At 46.0% G+C, this 19876-nt stretch overlaps 1 protein-coding gene across 12 annotated transcripts in view; it reads right to left on the bottom strand.

Moving 5' to 3' along the window:
- LOC104661473 (disco-interacting protein 2 homolog C) overlaps positions 1-19876 on the bottom strand; it is a 313197-nt gene that overhangs the window by 27356 nt on the left and 265965 nt on the right. For 11 of the 12 annotated variants that reach the window (XM_030939985.1, XM_030939981.1, XM_030939979.1 and 8 more), the window contains 2 exons: positions 9351-9380; positions 7866-7927 (listed from right to left, as the gene is read on the bottom strand). In XM_030939985.1, the coding sequence (XP_030795845.1) occupies positions 7866-7927; positions 9351-9380 (92 nt within the window). The remainder of the gene's footprint in view (positions 1-7865; positions 7928-9350; positions 9381-19876) is intronic. The other variant, XM_030939989.1, reaches the window with a different exon arrangement.

Raw genomic sequence — 19876 nt, 5'->3', positions numbered from 1 at the left:
GGCCCTCAAAGGTTTAAAGTTACACTGATATGGCAAAGTGAAAGAAGAAATTAGAGAATGGGATGTAAAGACTAAAAATATTAATGAGTTTAAACATGGACACAGTCTCTCTGGGATACGGATGGTAATTCTAAAAAAGCAGAGACAAAAATATTTTGGCAATAAGCCTGCCTCTTCCATCTCCTGAAAACATGCCTTAGAGGGGCAGGACCTGGGAGCCCGCCTCTGGGAACCGTGTCTTCACCCGCTTGCGGGGTGGCCACGGTGCTCCATGACTGCTCTCCTTCCACACACACCTGGCCAGGGGATTTTTGGAGAGTGGGGAGCAAGAGAAGTGGGAGCTGCAAACCAGGCACCAGGAGGACGACAAAGCCTCGCAGGACATTGTGTCCAAATACCACAAGTGACATAGTGTGAATGTGAATTATTTTTCATTCAGTTTTCCCCAGTGGTTTGTCATCTGTTTTCAAGCAGACTGCAAGTTCTGTTTAAGGAATCATGAAAGCCCTACTGTCCCTTACCCGATGATCATCTCAAGTTGGGCAAGACGATGGATTAGGAGGCTGTTCATGCCTGAAGACAGCCAGAGCAGAAAGAAAGGAAAAAAATATAAACTAATAAGAAAAAGGCATTTGCATGAGTACATACACATAATCGTATATCCATGTAAAGGTATAACTATATCAGATAATTGTACTGAGAGAGCTGGCCAGCATTGTCCCAAGCACCTGACACATACCAAGAATCCTCCTAATGACTCTAGGAGTGGTACTGCTTCTGCCATTTCACAGGCAGAGAAAGTAAAATACAGGAAGGCAACGTATGCAGGATCACATGGCCAGAAAGTGATAGATCTGAGGCCAGACAATGGGTCCTGAGCCTAATCCAAGCACCTGTTAAATTCACTGCAGCCAGACAAACCACCCTGAGGGCTCAGCTCTGGTACCCAAGGGACGGGGACCTACATACTCAGGGATGGGGTAGCCTCCTATGCTCCTATGCTGTACGGTACGGCCAAGTGCTCCCGGGCTGCACACCTGGACAGCAGGTGACTATACACAATTCCAATACAACAGTATTTGTGTATCTAAACATAGAAAAGGCACAGTAAAACATGCTATAAAAAGATAAAAAATGGCTCACCCATACAGGGAACTTACCCATAAACAGAGCTTTTAGAACTGGAAGCTGCTCTGGGTGAGTGAGTGGTAAGTGCACACAAAGGGCTACGACATCACCATACGTAGCTGTAGACTTCGTAAACACTGTACTTGTAAGCTAAGACATCACCTCACACAGCTGTAGATTTGTAAACACCATACCCGTGGGCTAAGACAACACCACACACGACTGTAGATTCTTAAACACTGTACTCGTAAGCTAAGACATTACTGCATGTGGCTGTAGACTTCGTAAACACCATACTGGTGAGCTAAGACAACACCACACGCAGCGGTAGATTTGTAAACACCGTACTTGTAAGCAGACATCACCACACACAGCTGTAGACTTCGTAAACACTGTACTCATGAGCTAAGACATCACCGCACGTGGCTGTAGATTCTTAACACTGTACTCGTAAGCTAAGACATCACCCACATGTGGCTATAGACTTCGACTACTTGCGAGCTAAGACATCACCGCACGCGGCTGTAGATTCATAAACACTGCACTCGTGAGCTAAGACATCACTGCATGTGGCTGTAGATTCATAAACACTGTACTCATAAGCTACACTAAATCTGTAAGAAAATTCCTTTGTTAAATAAATTAATCTCCATTTACTGTAACTTTCTATGTTGTAAATTCCTTAAAGCTTTTTGACTCATTTATAAAAACAAAGTAAAACATATTGTACAGCTGTACGAAAATAATTTATCCTTATATCATTTTCAATTAAAAGTTTTAGACTTTTTAAACTTTGTTAAAAACTAATACACAGACACACATTAATCTGGGCCTCCACAGGGTCAGGATCACCGAAATCATTGCCTTCCACCTCCACATCTTGTCCCACTGGAAGGTCTTTAGGGCAATGACATGCACAGAGCTGTCATCTGTGTGAACAATGCTTTCTGCTGGATTCCTCCTGAAGGACGTGCTGAGGCTGTCTTACAGTTAACTTTTTTATTGTAAGCAGAGAGAATATACTCTAAGATAATGACATTAAAGGTAAGTACATAAACTGGTTACACAGGTATCTTATCACAATCCAGTATTATGCATGTACTGTGTATGATCCTATATGCTATACGTTCATACAACTGGCAGCACAGGTTTACGCTAGCATAGCCACAAACAGGTGACATATTGCATTATGATGGCCACAACATCAATAGACTCCATTTTCACAGGAATTTTTCAGCTTCATTACAGTCTTACGGAACCACTGTCATTTAGGGAACACTGTCTTGGAGACCACTGTGGTCTGTCATTGACAGAAACGGCACTACACAGCACATAACTAATTCAGTAAAGGTGCAGGAGCTCCACTGAGAGCCCAACTCTCAGTCTGCTAAGACCACAGGCCATGATGAGTGGACTAAAGACCACCAGGAGAACTGTGGCCCCCTCCCAGCGAATCCTTCTCATGTACACATGTATGCACATGAATGCACACACTTCCACATGCATGCACACATGTGCATACTTTTAACACAACTCCACATACAAAATACAAGGCAATACTAACTCAATGTGCATGTGCACATGCACATACATGCAACACACACAATACTCACATAGCCCACACATCAGCACAAACTCATCCGCATGCACACATGTACACATGCAACATACTTGCACACACATAAAACACTCGGTACACTACACTCACACATGCAAACTCACACTTGAACACACATGCACATGGGAGTGCACTTGCATTCTTGCAAACCCTCATACACTTGTACCACAGGCACCCACCCATGCAACACACACGTGCATACTCATACTTGCATGTACTCATGTTTGCACAAATATATGCTGCATATTTGTATGCACACACACACGTGCAAAGTCATAAATGTGTACACATTTGAAACAGTCACACAATTGTAACATACTTGCAACACACTCATGACACACACATGCACGTGTCTACACTTGCAGCACACACTACACTCATGCACATGCACGTGCAGTTGAAACATGCAATATTGGACACACATGCACACTTGTAACACACAACAGCATATATACACAACACACTTGTACAAACATACTGTCATGCATATATGCACTTGTATTCATATCACTCACCCACACAACACATGACACAGGCAAGCTTGCATATGCACAAACTCATTCACATGTGCAGACACTATTCACATACTTGCAACACACACATGCACGTATTCACAGCACACTCACATGCACTGAAACACACACACACACAAGGACCTGACCGAGTGAAAGGCTCTTGTTAAGCTATTTGTCTTTATCTCTATCTTCATTCCCTCCATTCTGCTCGTAAGTCTCAAGTTTATTGATGCACTTTTATTTTGCGCCCCCTGCTCTCAGGATCTTGATACTTAGACTAACACTGAGCAGGAATTAATTTAATATCTATGCTTTTCTGGTAATACCCTTTAATTATGACTTCAGGTTACAAGCCCTGAGGAAGCTAAGAAAGTTTTCATCCTAGGACTTTACACCAATGTAATGTTCTTAAGATATAAAAAATTGCTGAAACTGTTTCTTTTTCTTTTGAGACAAGGTCTTGCTCCATTGCCCAGGCTGGAGTGCAGCGGTGTGATCACGGCTCACTGTAGCCTCTAACTCTTAAGCTCAAGCACTCATCCCACTTCAGCTTTTTGAGTAGCTAGGACTATAGGCACATGCCACCACACCTAGCTCATTTTTTAAAAATGTAGAGATGGAGTCTTGCTATGTTGCCCAGGCTGCTCTCAAAACTCTTGGGCTCCAGTGATTCTCCTGCCTTGGCCTCCCAAAGCACTGGGATTACAGGTGTGAGCCTGTTCGCCAGCCTTAAAAACCCCATCTTCAAACGCAGACAAAAATATATATATATTTCCTATCTAAAGTCTGAAAAACTAAAGTGTTCATGGAAAGACCAAATTGAAAGTCATTGAGAGACTTATGAATTCATTTTAAATGAATTACATTGTAAAAGTATTTTTAAAGTGATCAATCACTTTCAAATAGTATTAACACAATTTCATCATTTCCTTCCTGCACATGTGGGACTGTAATCTGTTCCAGAAGCAGGGAGAGTGTGTCTCCTCACTCTGTGATGCAGAAATGCTCTCCATGGTGACCTGTCACAGATGCAGGCAGGTCCCACCCACCATGGCTCCAAGAATAAAAAGGGCATCAGAAACAGAGGCAGAAAACCAAGTAGAAATGGCTAATACACCTGACCTGTTTAACCACTGACTTCCACAATGGTCGTCTTCCTCTGCAGGCTGTCTTTCTTGTGCGCGTGCACATTCATATTCTCTCTCAAGGAAATTACATGTGCATACCAATAAGCTAACCTTCTCCAGAGTAATTAGACGATACATGGGCAGGTGCCTTGGAGCTCCCGAGTGAGTGTGCCATTAAAGCAACAGGAACAGTAATTCAGTAATTAATCCTGTGACAGACCCTAATGCAGATCAAGTGAGAAAACCACCATCCCATTTTTATAGGAAGAGTAACAAGAAAGGAAAGGGTCAATGCTTTTAGTGGCTCTCATTTCACTGCCTCCCGACTGCTGGCCTTGGACTGTCGACTTTCTCACCCTCTGTGGTCAGCAGCCCTAGGCCAGTGGAACAGAAGAGGTGAGTCCTCTGTCATCATCCAGCTGCTGGAGCCCAAAGTGACAGCATCGGCCCCGGTCCAGCTCTTCACAGCATTCCTTTACTTTGTCCTCACAGGTGCCCGGGAAGACAGGTTTTACTGCACCTGTTCTGAGCGCCTCCCCCCCCCCACTCCCTGAGCTCCTGCTGAAATGTGATCCCCAGGGTTGGAGGTGAGGCCTAATGGGAGGAGTCAGAGTCATGGGGGCGGATACCTCCTAATAGATGCAGGCCCTCCCTGCGGGTGAGCAGGTTCTTGCTCTACCTGCTCCCAGGAGAGCCGGTGGCTAAAGACAGTCTGTCCCCTCCTCCTACCATGGATCTCTTCACTTGCGGCTCCTCTTTCCCTCCACCATGAGTGAAGCTCCCTGAAACCTGACCAGAGGCAGATGCAGGCACCACACTTCCTGTACAGCCTGCAGAACCCTGTGCCAAAACACTTCTTTTCTTTATAAATCACCCAGTCTCAGGTGTTCCTTTATAGAAACAGAAATAGACTAAGGCAAGAGGGAAACAGGTTACAGAGCGTAATACCTCATTCCCAGAGGAGCTGACTTCTTACCTGTGTGACCCAGAGCCCCCTCTGCCAGTGGCTGCAGCACGAGGTGTGTTACATGCTGGTAGAGGTCGAAAGTGATGCTGGAGATTAAAGCTGGATGTATTTTTACTTGGGAATGTTTAAGGGAGGTTTAAGGAAGGAGAGGGCTTTGGAGCTGCGCTTGGAGGACTGGAGGAAAGGCCTCTGGGGCCAGACTCCTTGGAGGTGGGCTGGGGGTTGCGGACTGTGAGTAGGTGGTGGGGGCATCAGAGAGCAAGGCTGGGATGCCACTGAGGTTCTCTGCACTGAGGGTAAGGGAGAAGGGGCCCAGCCAGACGGAGGGGGCTACAGACAGACCCAGTCAGAAAGGTCAGAGAGAGAACATCATGGAGAAAAAAACTGAAAGGAATGAGAAGAGTGAGAGCAGTCCCAGAAGCTGGCAGGGAAGGGCAGCGTCTCCCACCCGAGGGCATGGAAGGAAGAGTGGCACACGGTCCATCTAGAGAGCAGCAGGGAGGGTTCAGGGGTGCCTGGGCAGGGCCCAGCGAAAGGAAGTTGCTCTGCAATGTAGAGCCAGACTCAGCTTTTCTTCTCTGTATGTAAAATGCTGAGGATGGGGGTCGGGTCTGAGTCTCATGAAGATGTCTGGCACCCGAGGAACTCCGCTCGGCACTGCTCAAAGGTGAGAGCCTAGGCCAGCGAGCAGCAAAAGTCAGCGGCGTGGGTGCCAACCAGACCCACGCAGTGGTGTGTGGGAAAGTGGACTGCACCGCAAGCTCCTGTTCCCTACGCGCTCTCACTTCCATTTCAGACGCTTTCCAAAGCAGCTAGCAGCCCAGTCAGGGAAAAGGTTACTCTTTGAGGGCCAGGCCACAGACAGAACTGCATACATGTGTTATTTGACGAGATATTGCTCGCTTCTTCAGGAAGTCATACAATTACGAGATATTTTCCAAAGAATTCTTATGGGGAGTTAAGCAGACATGCTTTAAAGCCCAGAAGTGATTATTTAGAAAATCGTATGCCCAGAAACAAGTTATCTAATCTAAAACTACATTTCTGATTTTTCTAAGTGTTCCAGACTGAACTTTGTCCCTGGCAGCTGGTGGCCTTGGGGGCAGGCGTTGCCTCTGGTCCTCAGCGTGCAGGGCCTCCCGAGGGCTCCTAGGTGGCCACCACTCTTCTGTGATTTCATAACTGTGCAGCCAGTGGTTCTGTCGACCGGAGGGCCTGATGGAAGAGCCACAGAGCCAGGCATGCATCTACGAGTGTGAACCGTCAGGGCGGTTGTGGCTCCTGGCCCTGGCACATGAGCTCTCAGCCACTGGTCAGGGCAGGCATGGCACCTGGCCTTGGCACACGAGCTCTCAGCCACTGGCTGTCCCATGCAGGCTGTTGGGACATCCCTGGCATCCCCCCCCCAGATGCCAGCTGAGCCACTGCCCAACTTGTGCTGATCGAAAATGCCTCCAGGCATGCCAGACACCCCGAGGCACAGGCACACACAGCAACACTCACGGAGCGGCCGCTGACGGCGGCAAGGGAAGACACCTAAGTGTCCCACACACTTCACCTAAGCAACAATGAACGGGCACCTCCACAGTCACCAAGCGGAAAATGATCTGTTTCAACGGGTGAAGTCTGCAGTAAAAATCACGCCTTCTTTCCTTCCTCTTTGGCGTCTTAGTGGGTCCTCCCTGGTGGGCAGAGATTCCTCTGAAGGGTTCTCACCCTGCTCAACCCCACCCCTGCCTTCTAGAGTCCTCACACACTCACCAAGAACTCCACTTTTCTTCTCAGGGGGCGCTTAGGAGGCCACATAGAGAAGGTAACCTGAACCCTAACCCCTATTTTAAGCGCCTTCACAAAACATCATGCAAATAAATGTGGGCAGGATGCTGACATTCTACGAGGGGGGCAAAATGGTGCCTCAAATAGGAAGGAAAAGAACCAAGTGCCTGCCTTCCGGTGAGACGGTCAGATAAAGCGGCTCTGGCCACACTCCTGCCATCACACCGGCCACTGCCATCCTGCAACAGAGTTTCTTTCTCTTTTCTTTTTTTTTTTTTTTTTTGAGACAGAGTCTTGCTCTGTCTCCCAGGCTGGAATGCAGAGGTGTAATCTCAGCTCACTGTAACCTCTGCCTCCCAGTTTTAAGCAATTCTCCTGACTCAGCCTCCCAAGTAGCTGGGAGTACAAGTGCCTGCCACCAAACCTGGGTAATTTTTAGTGGAGACGGGGTTTCGCCACGTTGCCCAGGCTGGCCTCGAATTCCTGACCTCAGGTGATCCGCCTACCTCAGCCTCCCAAAGTCCTGGGATTACAGGCATGAGCCACCGTGCCTGGCCAGAGTCTTCAGTTGCCAAGTTCAAGCCAATGCCTAACTCCACCACTTCACTCATGAGACAGTCACACTCTGAGCAGATAAACATCGCGTACACCCCTTCTTCTAGATGGACACCTGCATGCAAGGCCACAGAACAAAACATAAAAAGGAAAAGAAAAAACCCAGAAGCGTACAGTACCTGTCATGTCTCAGGGCTCTCATGTCCACATAGACAGTGGTTGGGTCAGGTCCTGAGGTTCCCTGCAAGCAACAACACAGAGTGGTTAACTCAAGTTGACGTGGAAGGAGACTGGGGTCTGTGCTTCTACTAGCTAGGAAACATTTCTTTGGTAAAATGTTGAAGTGAAAAATAAAACTAAAAGCACTTAGACCAGCAATCTCTGCAAGACACCTGCTAGCTTTCAGTTTGATAACCTAACTTATTAGGATAATACTGGATTCACACAGCTTGACCACCAATATATAAAAATAGGAAAGAAAAGAGACAAGCCACGCACTGTGCCAAAAAAAGGGAAGGCTGAAACTGCCAAGATGGTGGCTGCGAAAGCAGGTTGGAAGGATGTGAAGCATCTGTGCAGAGAAATTTTTACCACATGCATCCACCTTTAACAATAAAAGGTGTACTTTGAGGGCCCAGGACAGTGAAGCAGATGCATGATGTGGATGGACAGGCCAGGGAGGAAGAGGTGAGCGGAGCATCTTGCTCCTCCGGGCTCTGCTTGTGCTCTGGCTCTCTGGCCTGAGGAAGGCATTTTCTGCTGAGACATAGGTCAGAGAAGGGGTATTTTATCCTGGTAAGCTGGGCAGGATTTGGTGGTCTGAGCCACTGGGCTGTTGATTTTACACAGGGGTCCAGAAATCTTTTCTTGGCACCATAAATTGCTTGAAAAATTACACCATGCTGACTTCTGACCAGTGACCTCTGTCCACAGAATAGCAGTATCATGAAGGCTGTGTTACAAACCAAAATTGTACAACCCTTTTTGGGGAAGGCAATACAATACCTTGGTTGGAAAAAGACAACCTACAATAAATTTGCCAAAAAATAAGGGAGCCCTTCAGAATTCATTTGAAGAATTACACTAAAATTCTTCAGGAGAGAATTCCCAATTTTGTACTAAAGGCACACAATTTTCTTATATTGCTTATATATAAGAAAAAAAGACAATGTCATTAAAACATACCATAGTACTCAATAACCCTGGGCCCTGGTATCTCACCACCGAGACAGGGAAAAAGAACAGCACATGCGAGTCAGCCTCCTGGCGGACGCTCCCAGTGACAGCTCTACCCCCGCTGCTCAGCAAAGCCACGCCACAGACCACCGCCCAGCGGAGAACCGGCCCACAGTGAGTAACGCAAAATACAGCCATGGAGGGTCAATTAAAAATAAGTAAATGGAAAACAGGTGGAGAATTAAGTAAAACAGAGATGAACCAAACTGGCAAAGGAACCACTGACCGCGCACCCCGGGAAGACAGCGTCGGCTACGCGTGAGGCCTGAACGTGACACTGCCCGGCAGGCAGCACCCACGATCACAGGGTCCGCAGACCCCCGGCCAATCTCTGCACTCAATTGCTAGTCTGTCCCATGGCTGGATGCGGGCAAGGCAGCGGGGCTGGGCAGGGAGGCATGGGTGTGACGGACAGGAAAGTCCCCTACCTGCTCGGCCAGGGTCCACAGCCTGTGAGGCTACAGCAGCAGAAGGGTGAGGATGAGAAGAGAGGAGAGAATACCAGACAACAGAAACCAACACACACAACACACATGACCCGACAGTGAAAAATGGGATGGAGAAGAGGGAGGGGTGGGGAGGAAAATGCGAAAAGCAGGAAACAAAATGAAAAGAAGATCAAAAACAACATCAAATATGGAAATCATTAAAATTAACCACTGTACACGACTAAAAGAAATGTTTTAAAGATGTCAACATATCCACGGAGCAACAGAAGAGGGCGAAGCAGGTGACTAACCACGGCGCAGGGACCTGAGTCGCTTTGAAACACAGAAGGTAAATGGTGGCGCTGCGCCGTCTCACTCACAGCACTCTTTCTGAGGGACGTGGGAGTGCAAGTTTCATTCGCTACATCGGTTGAGGTAGTTCCGAGGTTCTGATTCCAGTAACAATGGAGAGCCTGTAAGCTTTTACACCTGAAATTAGGGTACTAGCCCTCTCCACCTAAATGATGAGGCAAAAGGAAAGGCCAACGTGCATCTGAAGCCTGAAAGAATCCAGCGCTGGGCTCTCACACGGTCTGCTCAGCCGCCTCAGGAGGAGTTTCCACCCCAGCAAATGTGCTCTGTTGCTGTTCCCCAAACAGAGACACCGATTTCTGTTTTCTCCTCCTCATCATCCATGGCTGTGGTCCCTGCCTGCTACCCGTATTAAATCATCTACCCCAGCTGCTGGACAATTCCAGAAAGCAACTTGGGCAAGCTCCTTGGATGCAAGGTATTTTTCCCTATGTGACTTAGCTGTCTTTTCCAAACATTCCCCAAAAGTACAAAGAGTAGAAGATTTTTCACAGGTGCCTGGATGGATGCACACCTGTTCCTGGTGTGTACGGCCCAGCACCCACCCACACCCCCATGACGACAAGAGGCAGACACTAGAGACAGCAGCCGCAGCCGTGGAAAGGGGTTCAGTGGTTTTCTTCTGGCTGAAATGTGGTCACAAAGCCAGATGGAAAAACTGCCACCACTTACAACAAAGCCAACCCGATGAAAACAAGCAACGGCTCAAGATTTTAAAAGAAAATGGACTCCACTCTTCTGTTACTTCACTAGGGTGACTATGGCTACTGCTCTCTCTCAGCACCCTTGTGTTTAAAAAAGAGAGGAAGGACATGAAGAAAGAAAATAGCCAATAAAGGTGTGTACGCTCCAAACACATAGTGGACTTTTACTGAATATATTCGAGCTGAAGCAATGATTTAAATAATTTCCTTCCTTCATGATTCCTTGAAACCTAAATATTAACTGGAATGAAAATAAGTCAGCATTCTCTCTAAATGATCCAAGTTCAGAAATTGTTATAATGGCTCAAGGTGGTATCTCAGGAAAAAATGTGCATGGCTCGTACCTCCTTTCCTATCTTGTACCACATGGAGGAGGCAACACTGCGCCTGAAGCCAAATAGGCCTGAGCATTAATAGAGAAGAATACGTGAAGGAGAGAAAGGGGTAAGACACAGCTGCTTCCAAATTATAAAACCTCTGAGGTAAAAAGTCTGAAATTTCAAGATACATATTGAGGGAGTATTTAACAAAATCTTCATATTGCCAAAGAATGCTAGCCAGTGTTCCCTTAAATACAGAGATCCCTAATGCCCCTCAGTATTTAAGGATCAAATACTTGCAAAAAGGACCCACAGAAAAACAGCATTATCCATTCCAACTAAAGCTCATTCAGAAACAAAGATAAAGCATTTTTGAAATTGCAAGTTATATTAATGAGAAAAAAAGATTCACATTAAAATCCAGTTATATAATAAAAATGTTAAGCAGTCAGCCTTCCATATCCGTGAGTTTTGCATCTTTAGATTTAACCAACCTTGAATCACAAATATTTGAAAAAATTGCACCTGTACTGAACAGGCACAGACTTTCTTCTCATAATTCCCTGAACGATACAGTACAACTGTTTACACAGCATTTACATCATATTCAGCATCACAAGTCATTAGAGATGATTTAAAGTACATGGAGGATGTGCATGGGTTCTATGCAAATGCTGAGCCATTTTCCAGCAGGGACCTGAGCATCTGCGGACTTAGGTATCCATAGGGAGTCCGGAAACCTGTCCCCCACTGAGGGACAAATGTATATACCAAAAAGTAAGTTTCTTACTGACATAGAAGTATTATATCAATTAGGTATTAAGTGCTTATTGCACAAATGAGTCATATTTAAATCTCAGGTGAAGATATACAGACTCACATCCCAAATATCAGCACAGAAAACACAAAACAGGACTAATTTTAGCATTTAAGCTGACTGGTGATTTTACTATTCAGCAATTCACACACCATAATATTAGCACAACCTAGTACTTGCACACAGGGCTACAGTAAGTAGAAATGTGTGAAAGAATGAACAAATTCCAAAGACCTGATACTGGGCTTATGTAGTACGCTGGGTACGTCTAAGACGAGAAAAAGCTTAGGTTGTATGTCTCCAGGCAAATGACACTCTTCAAATTTAAAGGGAAAATGACACAAAATTTGACTACCTCTTTCTACTCCTATTTCCAAAAGAATTTCTCTATTTGCATTAAAATGTGGGGGCTGTGGAAATGTCACCGGCTTAGAGAAGCCTTCATGATGTACTCCAAGTGATCGTTTCAAAACGATTAGCTAAATATGACAGGTCCCTGCCCTAAGCCCTCTAACAATTTCCCACTGATCTTGGGAAAAGGACCGGCGCTTGGTGCAGCCTTCTGTCGTCCTCCCTCTCTGGCCACCCTGGCCTCTTCCCATCTTTCCTGACCCCTCCAAAGTTGCAGGGGCTTCAGCTCAGCTTCCCTGGCCAGAGTGCTCTTCCTCCCCACTCTCGTCACCGCTAACTCATCTTTCTCAACTCGGCACCAGCCAGCATTCCCTTAAAGAAGCCTGACAGGGAGGTTGGCCTTCCTGTGCTGCACCGGATCAACCAGCAGCTGGACGCCATCCTTCACATGGTCTGTGGCCAATGTCCGCCTCTCCTGGGCCCGGGAAGGCACCAGGACAAGGCTGGGTCTGTGCTTATCTGCTACCCCCTGCTGTGAAATACCTTAGGTTAGGTAACAGGCTGTTCACAGCTCTGGAGTCTAGCAAGTCCCAGATCGAGGCACCTGCAGAGTGGATGAAGATGCTCCTTTAGGGAGGAAGTCTCATTTGTGAGGGCTCCATCCTCATAATCTAATCACCTTCTAAAGGCCTCATGTCTTGTATTACTGCGTTAGGGATTATAGTTCGACATAGACGGTTTGGAGGGGGGACACAGACATTCCAACCTCAGCAATCACGTCATCCACAGTTCATTTACTTTTCACGTCCTTATTGGTGTGATTGCTGCTGGTTCTTTACTCGTCCCTTTTGTTCTTTGTTCCTCCCTTCCTGCCTCCTTTTCTCATGAATAGAAGGAATATTTGTGGTATTTCATTTTACCCTCTGTGTATTTTTTGCATGATTTATTGCATTCTATCTTCACATAGTGTTATGCATTATGAAAATGAAGATTCTTGCAATGGTGCATTTCCAGGGCCCGACTTCCTGTTGTCTCATCTGTGACTCCTACACACGTTATGAACACCTCAGCAGTTCATCTTTTTAAATGGTCAATACTTTTAAAACAAACTAAAAAATATTTACATGTCTACATATTGATAGATTCTAAAACATTTTCTTGTATTTACTCTTTCCAGTGTTCTCCATTTCTTCTTAAAAATTTGGGCTTCGTTTTGCTATCATTTGTTTTCATCCTGAGACATTCTTACTATTTCTTGTGATGCGTATTTGCTGATGGATTCTCTAGGTTGGCTAAGTATCTGCTTTTCTCTTCCATTCTGAAGGATCTCCTGCTTCCAGCATTTCTGATGAGAACTCAGTGTCGTTTTTATTACTTCCCCCTACTTAGCTTTATTTCTGCAGGGGCTTTAAGATCGACTCTACCATCGACTTTCAGTGTTTGGACAACAATGTGTCTGGGTGTGATTCTTCTCATTTACTCTGCCTGGAGTTCACTGAGCTTCCTGAATCTTTGTGTTGATTCTTCCCTTCGCTCCTGGCCATAGTTCTTCAAATTGTTCTCTTGCCCCATTTTCTCTCACCCGCTCCTGCTGGGGCTCCGATCACTACAGGTATGTTAGACCCACGGGCCTCAGATGCTCTGTTCCACTGTATTTTCATGCCTTTTCTCCTTGTTTTATGCTTAGGTCATTTCTATTGATCAGACTTCAAATTCGTTCAGTAAGTCTTTCCTCTGCTGTATCTAGTCTCCTATTAAACCATGGGAATTTTATTTCTAATACTAATTTTCATTTCCAGCATTTCCATTTTGTTTTTTTCATAGTCTTTATCCTTCTGCAATACCCCTCACCTCTTCATAGATGTTGTAGACCTTTTCAACAAATTCCTGGCCTCACCTATCACAGCTATTCCAAAGTCTCTGATAATTCCAGCATGTCTCTTCTACTGGCTCTTTTAGGGGCCGTCTCCTCTCATGAACATGAGTCCAATTCTCTTGCTTCTTTGCAGGTCTTTTAAATTTTGATTAAACAACACAATGTTTTAGGAACAACGAAGACTGTATTTAAAAGAACAGTAAATATTAAATAACATTTATCCCCAGAAAAGAATTTACAAGTCTATGGGCAGGACCCGGATGCTGGGCCTGACACTGACCCTGGAAGTCTTCTGTGCTTCACGGCGAGGACCTGCTTTCCAAATGGCGGGAGACTTTCCGCCCACCGCTTCGCTGTTGGCTCTTCAGGTAACCGGGTGATTCTCTCTTCAGTCTCACCCCCAGCTTCCTCTATTCCACTGCCACCCCCCCAGACTTTGGAAGGCAAATATATTACACATGGTGAAGGGCAAGGGTGCTGCAGAGGGATGTGCTATGCCCTCATCCCACCTCCATTGTTGAAGTATGAGTGGAGTTCCCACAGTGATCTGGGCCACCCTGGAGGGGATAAGCCAGGGCTCTGCTGGGTGATCCGGGCCGCCCTGGAGGGGTAGCCAGGGCTCTGCTGGGTGATCCAGGCTGCCCTGGAGGGGTAGCCAGGGCTCTGCTGGGTGATCTGGGCTGCCCTGGAGGGGTAGCCAGGGCTCTGCTGCTCACCTCCCAGCCTTCAGGAGCCCCTGCCTTTTGCACACTAAAGGTCCAGAGTGCCTCAGAGAAAATGGATCCACTTTTAGGGCTCCCCTGGGATTCTCATCCACCTTGCTAACCAGATACTGCCATTTATGTTTTTTAAAAAGTTCAGAAACCTTTTGCTTTATCATTTTTTATGGTAAATTCTTTCTCCTGGTTCCTCTGCCATGGGAAAACCACATACAGGTCTCTTTTCTCCTCGGAAGAAATTTAATTCATTTACATTTGAGTCTTCAACTCTCTGATGGATCTTAAAAACGATGAATCTGTGTATTAACCAGATTGTTCTGATGGTTATGGTCGGAACAAGAGTCTCTTGTGACTTCTACATCTCAATAAAAAATGGAATTCCGAAACCTTTAAAAAATTTGCAAAAATCAAATGGAGCTTGTTTCTATGTTTGGCATCAAATGGATGGATGTGATGTTGTCATCAGGTGTTGACACAGGTGACAGACTGTCAGGAAATGGGGGGCTCTGGAATGGATTACTGGTGGGGTGGGGGCCACAGATAGTGTGAACCCAGCTCAGGCCACCCACCAGCAAACTGGTCATCAGGAGCACCACACACCAGCTTTCATAAAGTTTGACTGAAGCATGGCGATGTCTGCTCATTTACATATTGCCTATTTCTGCTTTGAGTGGCACAGCAGAGCTGAGCAGCTGTGCAGAAAGCACCATGAGGCTGGCAGCCTGGACGCCGTGCTCTGACACTTTAGAGAGAGGGCCTGGGAAGGCTTTAGCTTAGGGGCTGCCGAGTCACAGAGCAGATGAAAGCACCCAGACGGATGCAGCACGACTGTTTTGTTGTACTGACTGAATGATGAACTCAGATTCTTGTTTTTTGGTTCAAGACACAGACTAAAAGCCAGGAATGTTCTGTGACTGTAACAGAGAATCCCTCGCTGAAAGCCAGGCGAACACTTGAGGCTGTGGAGTTAACCCCTCGGACCCTCTTCACGATCTCCTGGGTCCCTAAGACTCTTCTGGTGGTGATTCCAACATTCCTGGAGACAGATGAAAAGACTCACTTAGCAACTTGCAGATCCAACATGATTATCTGTTCAGTGCAGTGTCCACCAGCGCCTAGGGCACGTGAAACATCCAAAAACACTGGTAGAAGAATTTGAATGTTCCTCCTCTTCTCTCTCTTCATCCCTCAATTGTAAATTTCACAATTCCATCTGTAGGTCACAGAATGCCAGTGATGGAACTGGAGGAAGAGGAGGCATCACCTAGAAAGCCGTGGGTTTGACACTGGTCATGGTAATTCCAGAGGCTTTGGCTTGTTCCCCCTTTGCATGAAGGGCGAGTGCCTGAGTAGATGTAAAAGCAGCAGCTGCATCATGGTGGTTTCCTGGGGCTGTGGAGAGCGTGAGGGCAGGACGAGAATGCAGCGATGCTGGGCAGCGAAAGGGAGAGGCGGGAACAGCTGCCGGCTGTCACAGTTTAGTCACCGTACATCTCAACCTTCCTCCTGTATCGGGAGAACTCCACTTTTTGAGTCCTGTTTGGATACAGAGCCCTTGTGGCTCTACAGGAAGTAAAAATACCAGAATTCCGTCCCCTTCCCAGCCTTCCTGGAAGCTAGGGTGTGGGGAGATGACTAACCAGTTGCATTTACAGGACAAAGCAATTGGGCTCTTGCTGTCAGCAGTGAAGGTGTCCTGACATGATCCAGGTTTGGGGAATGCCATGCTGGTGGGGAAGTCTCGTGTTCAGGAGCAAGGTCAGCAGTGCAGACTTCATGTTCTCCTCACAAGAACATGCTACTGTACAAGCGGTTCCTAGATGCAGGGTCCCAGTGCTGGTCCTACTCCCTTGGTGGTTCTGAGAGCCACCTATTGGTGCCTCAAATTGCCAAAGGAGGTTTCCATTGCTTACAGGTCAGAAAGCTGACTGATGTGCAGGATACCTGGAAGACGGTTTCCATGATCCCAGCGCTGGCTGGGACGCCGTGTAGCAGGAGAGGGCGTGCAGTTCCTGCTGACGGTGGCTCATTCCCTGAGGCTTTCAAAATCCCCAACAGCACCTTATTTATTTCCTTCACCTAAAAGCAGTGTAGGGGGACAAGGAAACTGAGAGCTCAAGTTAATGCAAGTCTTATTATAACTATTTATTTTGAGAATTACTTAAGATTTACATCATCTCCTGAGCCTTCCACATTTCTTTTCTTTCTTTCTTTTTTTTTTTTTATACAGTCTTGCTCCGTCACCCAGGCTGGAGTACAGTGGCACGATCTCAGCTCACTGCAGCCTACACCTCCCAGGTTCAGGCGATTCCCCTGCCTCAGCCTCCCGAGTAGCTTGGATTACAGATGCGTGCCACTGAACCTGGCTAATTTTTGTATTTTTAGTAGAGACAGGGTCTTACCATGTTGAGCAAGCTGGTCTTGAACTCTTGACCTCAAATGATCCACCCGCCTCAGCCGCCCGAAGTGCTGGGATTACAGGTGTGAGCCACCATGCCCGGCTCACTTCTTTCACCAATCCATGACTCTTTCTATTACCAGGGTGGCTGTATTTCTCTTTCGTTGTGTGAGTTTCAGGAGTTAAGGGTCACTGCAATAGTTACTGTCGATTTAATCCCACAAAGCTACTTACAATAAAGCTGCCCTCTTAGATAAATCAGGTATTTTTCTAGATAATAAAAACCAAAGGTTCTGTTGATGTTTTTCTCCTAGTAAATAAACAACCGAGGTCTCTTTTGGAAAACAGAAGACCTCATGTTTTTCTTCCCTTCTACTAGAAGGAGGATGCTAATTTTTCTGTTATAGTGAACAATATCTCTAAATCTAATGCAATAAGAGACCTTCCAGCTTACATTTTTGAAGAGTAATTGTGGCTGTGAGAAATATATTTCCAAATAATAAATGACACCTTCTAATAATACTAAAAGAAATTTATGTGAAAGCTAATTAAACACAGAAGTCATCATTTGATCTTTCTAATGTCCACTTTTATCATAAATTCAATAAATTCAAATTGTTTTAAAGTCATTTTTACAGCTAAAGATTCTGGGAAATGTTACTCCTAAGAGTAACAAATAGCTTTTACTTCTAAATTTTGTTCTGTTTTTACCTCCTAGCTTTGTCAATTAGGAAAGTTCACTTCTCAGGGCCTCCATCTCTCATCTTCAAATGACTGAAAGGGCCCTTAGGAGCATAGGAAGACCTAACTAGAGGCTGTCTGAATCCAACGGTCAGACCTAACTAGAGGCTGTCTGAATCCAACGGTCCAATGCAATGACTAAAGAATGTATTTCTCCAGCGTGAATGTCTCTTAAGGTGCAAGCCCCAGACTTCCTATTTGAGATGAAAATGCTATTAGAAGGTTGAAGAATAGTAAACCCTGGGTTTTCACTTGCAAGGAACAGTTATAGATGTCGTATGAGCTTTTAGCTGGTGAAGATTCACACCAGGGGTTCATTTTAGAGAAAATTCATCATGCCAAGTCATTTTCCATGGGAGACTACACTCTAGTCAAATAAGTATACGTTTAATTTCTCTAATGTAAATTGTATTTATTACACGCACCGATTGGCAGTTAAAAGAATCAACTTTGGGAGGCCAAGGCAGGAGGATCACGAAGTCAGGAGTTTGAGACCAGCCTGGCCAACATGGCAAAACTCTGTCTCTACTAAAAATACAAAAATTAGCTGGGCGAGGTGGCAGGTGCCTGTAATCCCAGCTACTTGGGAGGCTGAGGCAGGAGAATTGCTTGAACCCAAGAGGCAGAGGTTGCAGTGAGCTGAGATCATGCCATTGCACTCCAGCCTGAGTGACAAGAGCAAGATTCCGTCTCCCAAAACAAACAAACAAAAACCCCAGAATCAAGTATCAGTGCTTTCACAAAATGTATACAACATCAAGAAGTGACTGTGATGATGTGAGATGGCAGTGGACACTCAGGGAGGGAAATTCTTTTGTAAAAATGTGCTCTTGGTTGATTGTAGTGGCTCACGCCTGTAATCCCAGTGCTTTGGGAGGCTGAGGTGGGAGGGTCACTTGAGGCCAGGAGTTCAAGACCAGCCTAGGCAACACAGTGAGACCCTGTCTCTACAAACAGTAACTACAACAACAAAGAAAAAACTGTGTTCTGTAACACAGCTACTCACAGAGCAGAAGAGACATGCATATGTTGATAAATAACTATAAAGCAGGTGGAAAGTGCAAAGGAGGAAGAACAAAGTATGCTGGCAATTCAGAGGAAAGAGAGCACTGCAGCTGACAGAGTTCGAGAAGGCCCCATGGAGGGGACCCGGGCGGAGAAGCAGGACAAGGGCAGAGGAGAGTCCATCCAGGCCGAGCACAGTGTCCAGGTTATGAAGCAGAAGCAGGAAAGACTGCATGAGAAAATGGCTTAGGAAAAACTGCACGAAGGGGAGGCAGATGCTCGGGGCTGGATGGTGGGAGGACCAGAGCGCCACTGATGGAGCCGATTTTTGCAAAGTAAAAACAAACGCCCAGTGTGTCTCTGTACACCTGTAACGTTTCGTGTGTCAGGTATGTTTTAAAAAGTGCCTGTCCAGGTGCCAGGTCAGCACTGGTAAAACTGCACGCGGCTTCCCCCTTGAGGATGCAGCACTGCTCAGTAGCACCGGAAAGGCCTTTAAATCCTGCAGTAATAATACTCGTGAACTGCGCAGCTCAGCCTTCCCTGAAGACCAGGACCCCCTCTGACAGTGATGACCCTGACACCTCCTAAGCCCTGTTGCACACGGGTGAGGCTCCCTCTCTCTTTTGGACAATGTTCTTTGCTGAGTGTGCTCCCTATCTCCTGGAGACAAAACTCTTTCCTCGCTCCATCAGGCTTCCTCCACCAGAGCACACAGTCAGGGAAGGCCTGCAGGGGCTCCAGCAAAGAAGCCAGGAGAAACCAGCACTGTTAGAACGCAGTCAGTCAGGGGCACGGGGGCTCCAGTCAGGAAACCAGCGCTGTTAGAATGCAGTCAGTCTGAGAGCAGACACCCCCCTGCTTCCATACTCACTCACAATGCTGCTGCTTCAAACTGAAAACTACATTTTTCAACATCTTTAAATATTTAGGTACGAGGTTTGGAATTTTGGGAGTATCTTAATTTTTTGTGTTTTTTATTTTTTACATCAAATGATTAATTGTGATTATCTCAGGGTAGATGCGTTTATGAGTGCTATTTATAAGCTAAAGTATATTTTCTGATTTTGTTTTCTAAAATATTCTTGTATAAAGAAAAATAAATGTACACAAAACTCAGAAACATTTCAGGCTTTCCTTACTACCACTCATAAGCACTCAGTGTACATTTAATGTATCAGGCATGTCCTGTGTGCTGGGCCTTGTGGAGAGCCAGGCAGTGA

Source organism: Rhinopithecus roxellana, chromosome 10 (assembly GCF_007565055.1).
Source record: "Rhinopithecus roxellana isolate Shanxi Qingling chromosome 10, ASM756505v1, whole genome shotgun sequence".
Taxonomy (NCBI): domain Eukaryota; kingdom Metazoa; phylum Chordata; class Mammalia; order Primates; family Cercopithecidae; genus Rhinopithecus; species Rhinopithecus roxellana.
Note: the sequence above shows the minus strand (reverse complement) of the source record. Positions and strands in the feature narration are given on the sequence as shown.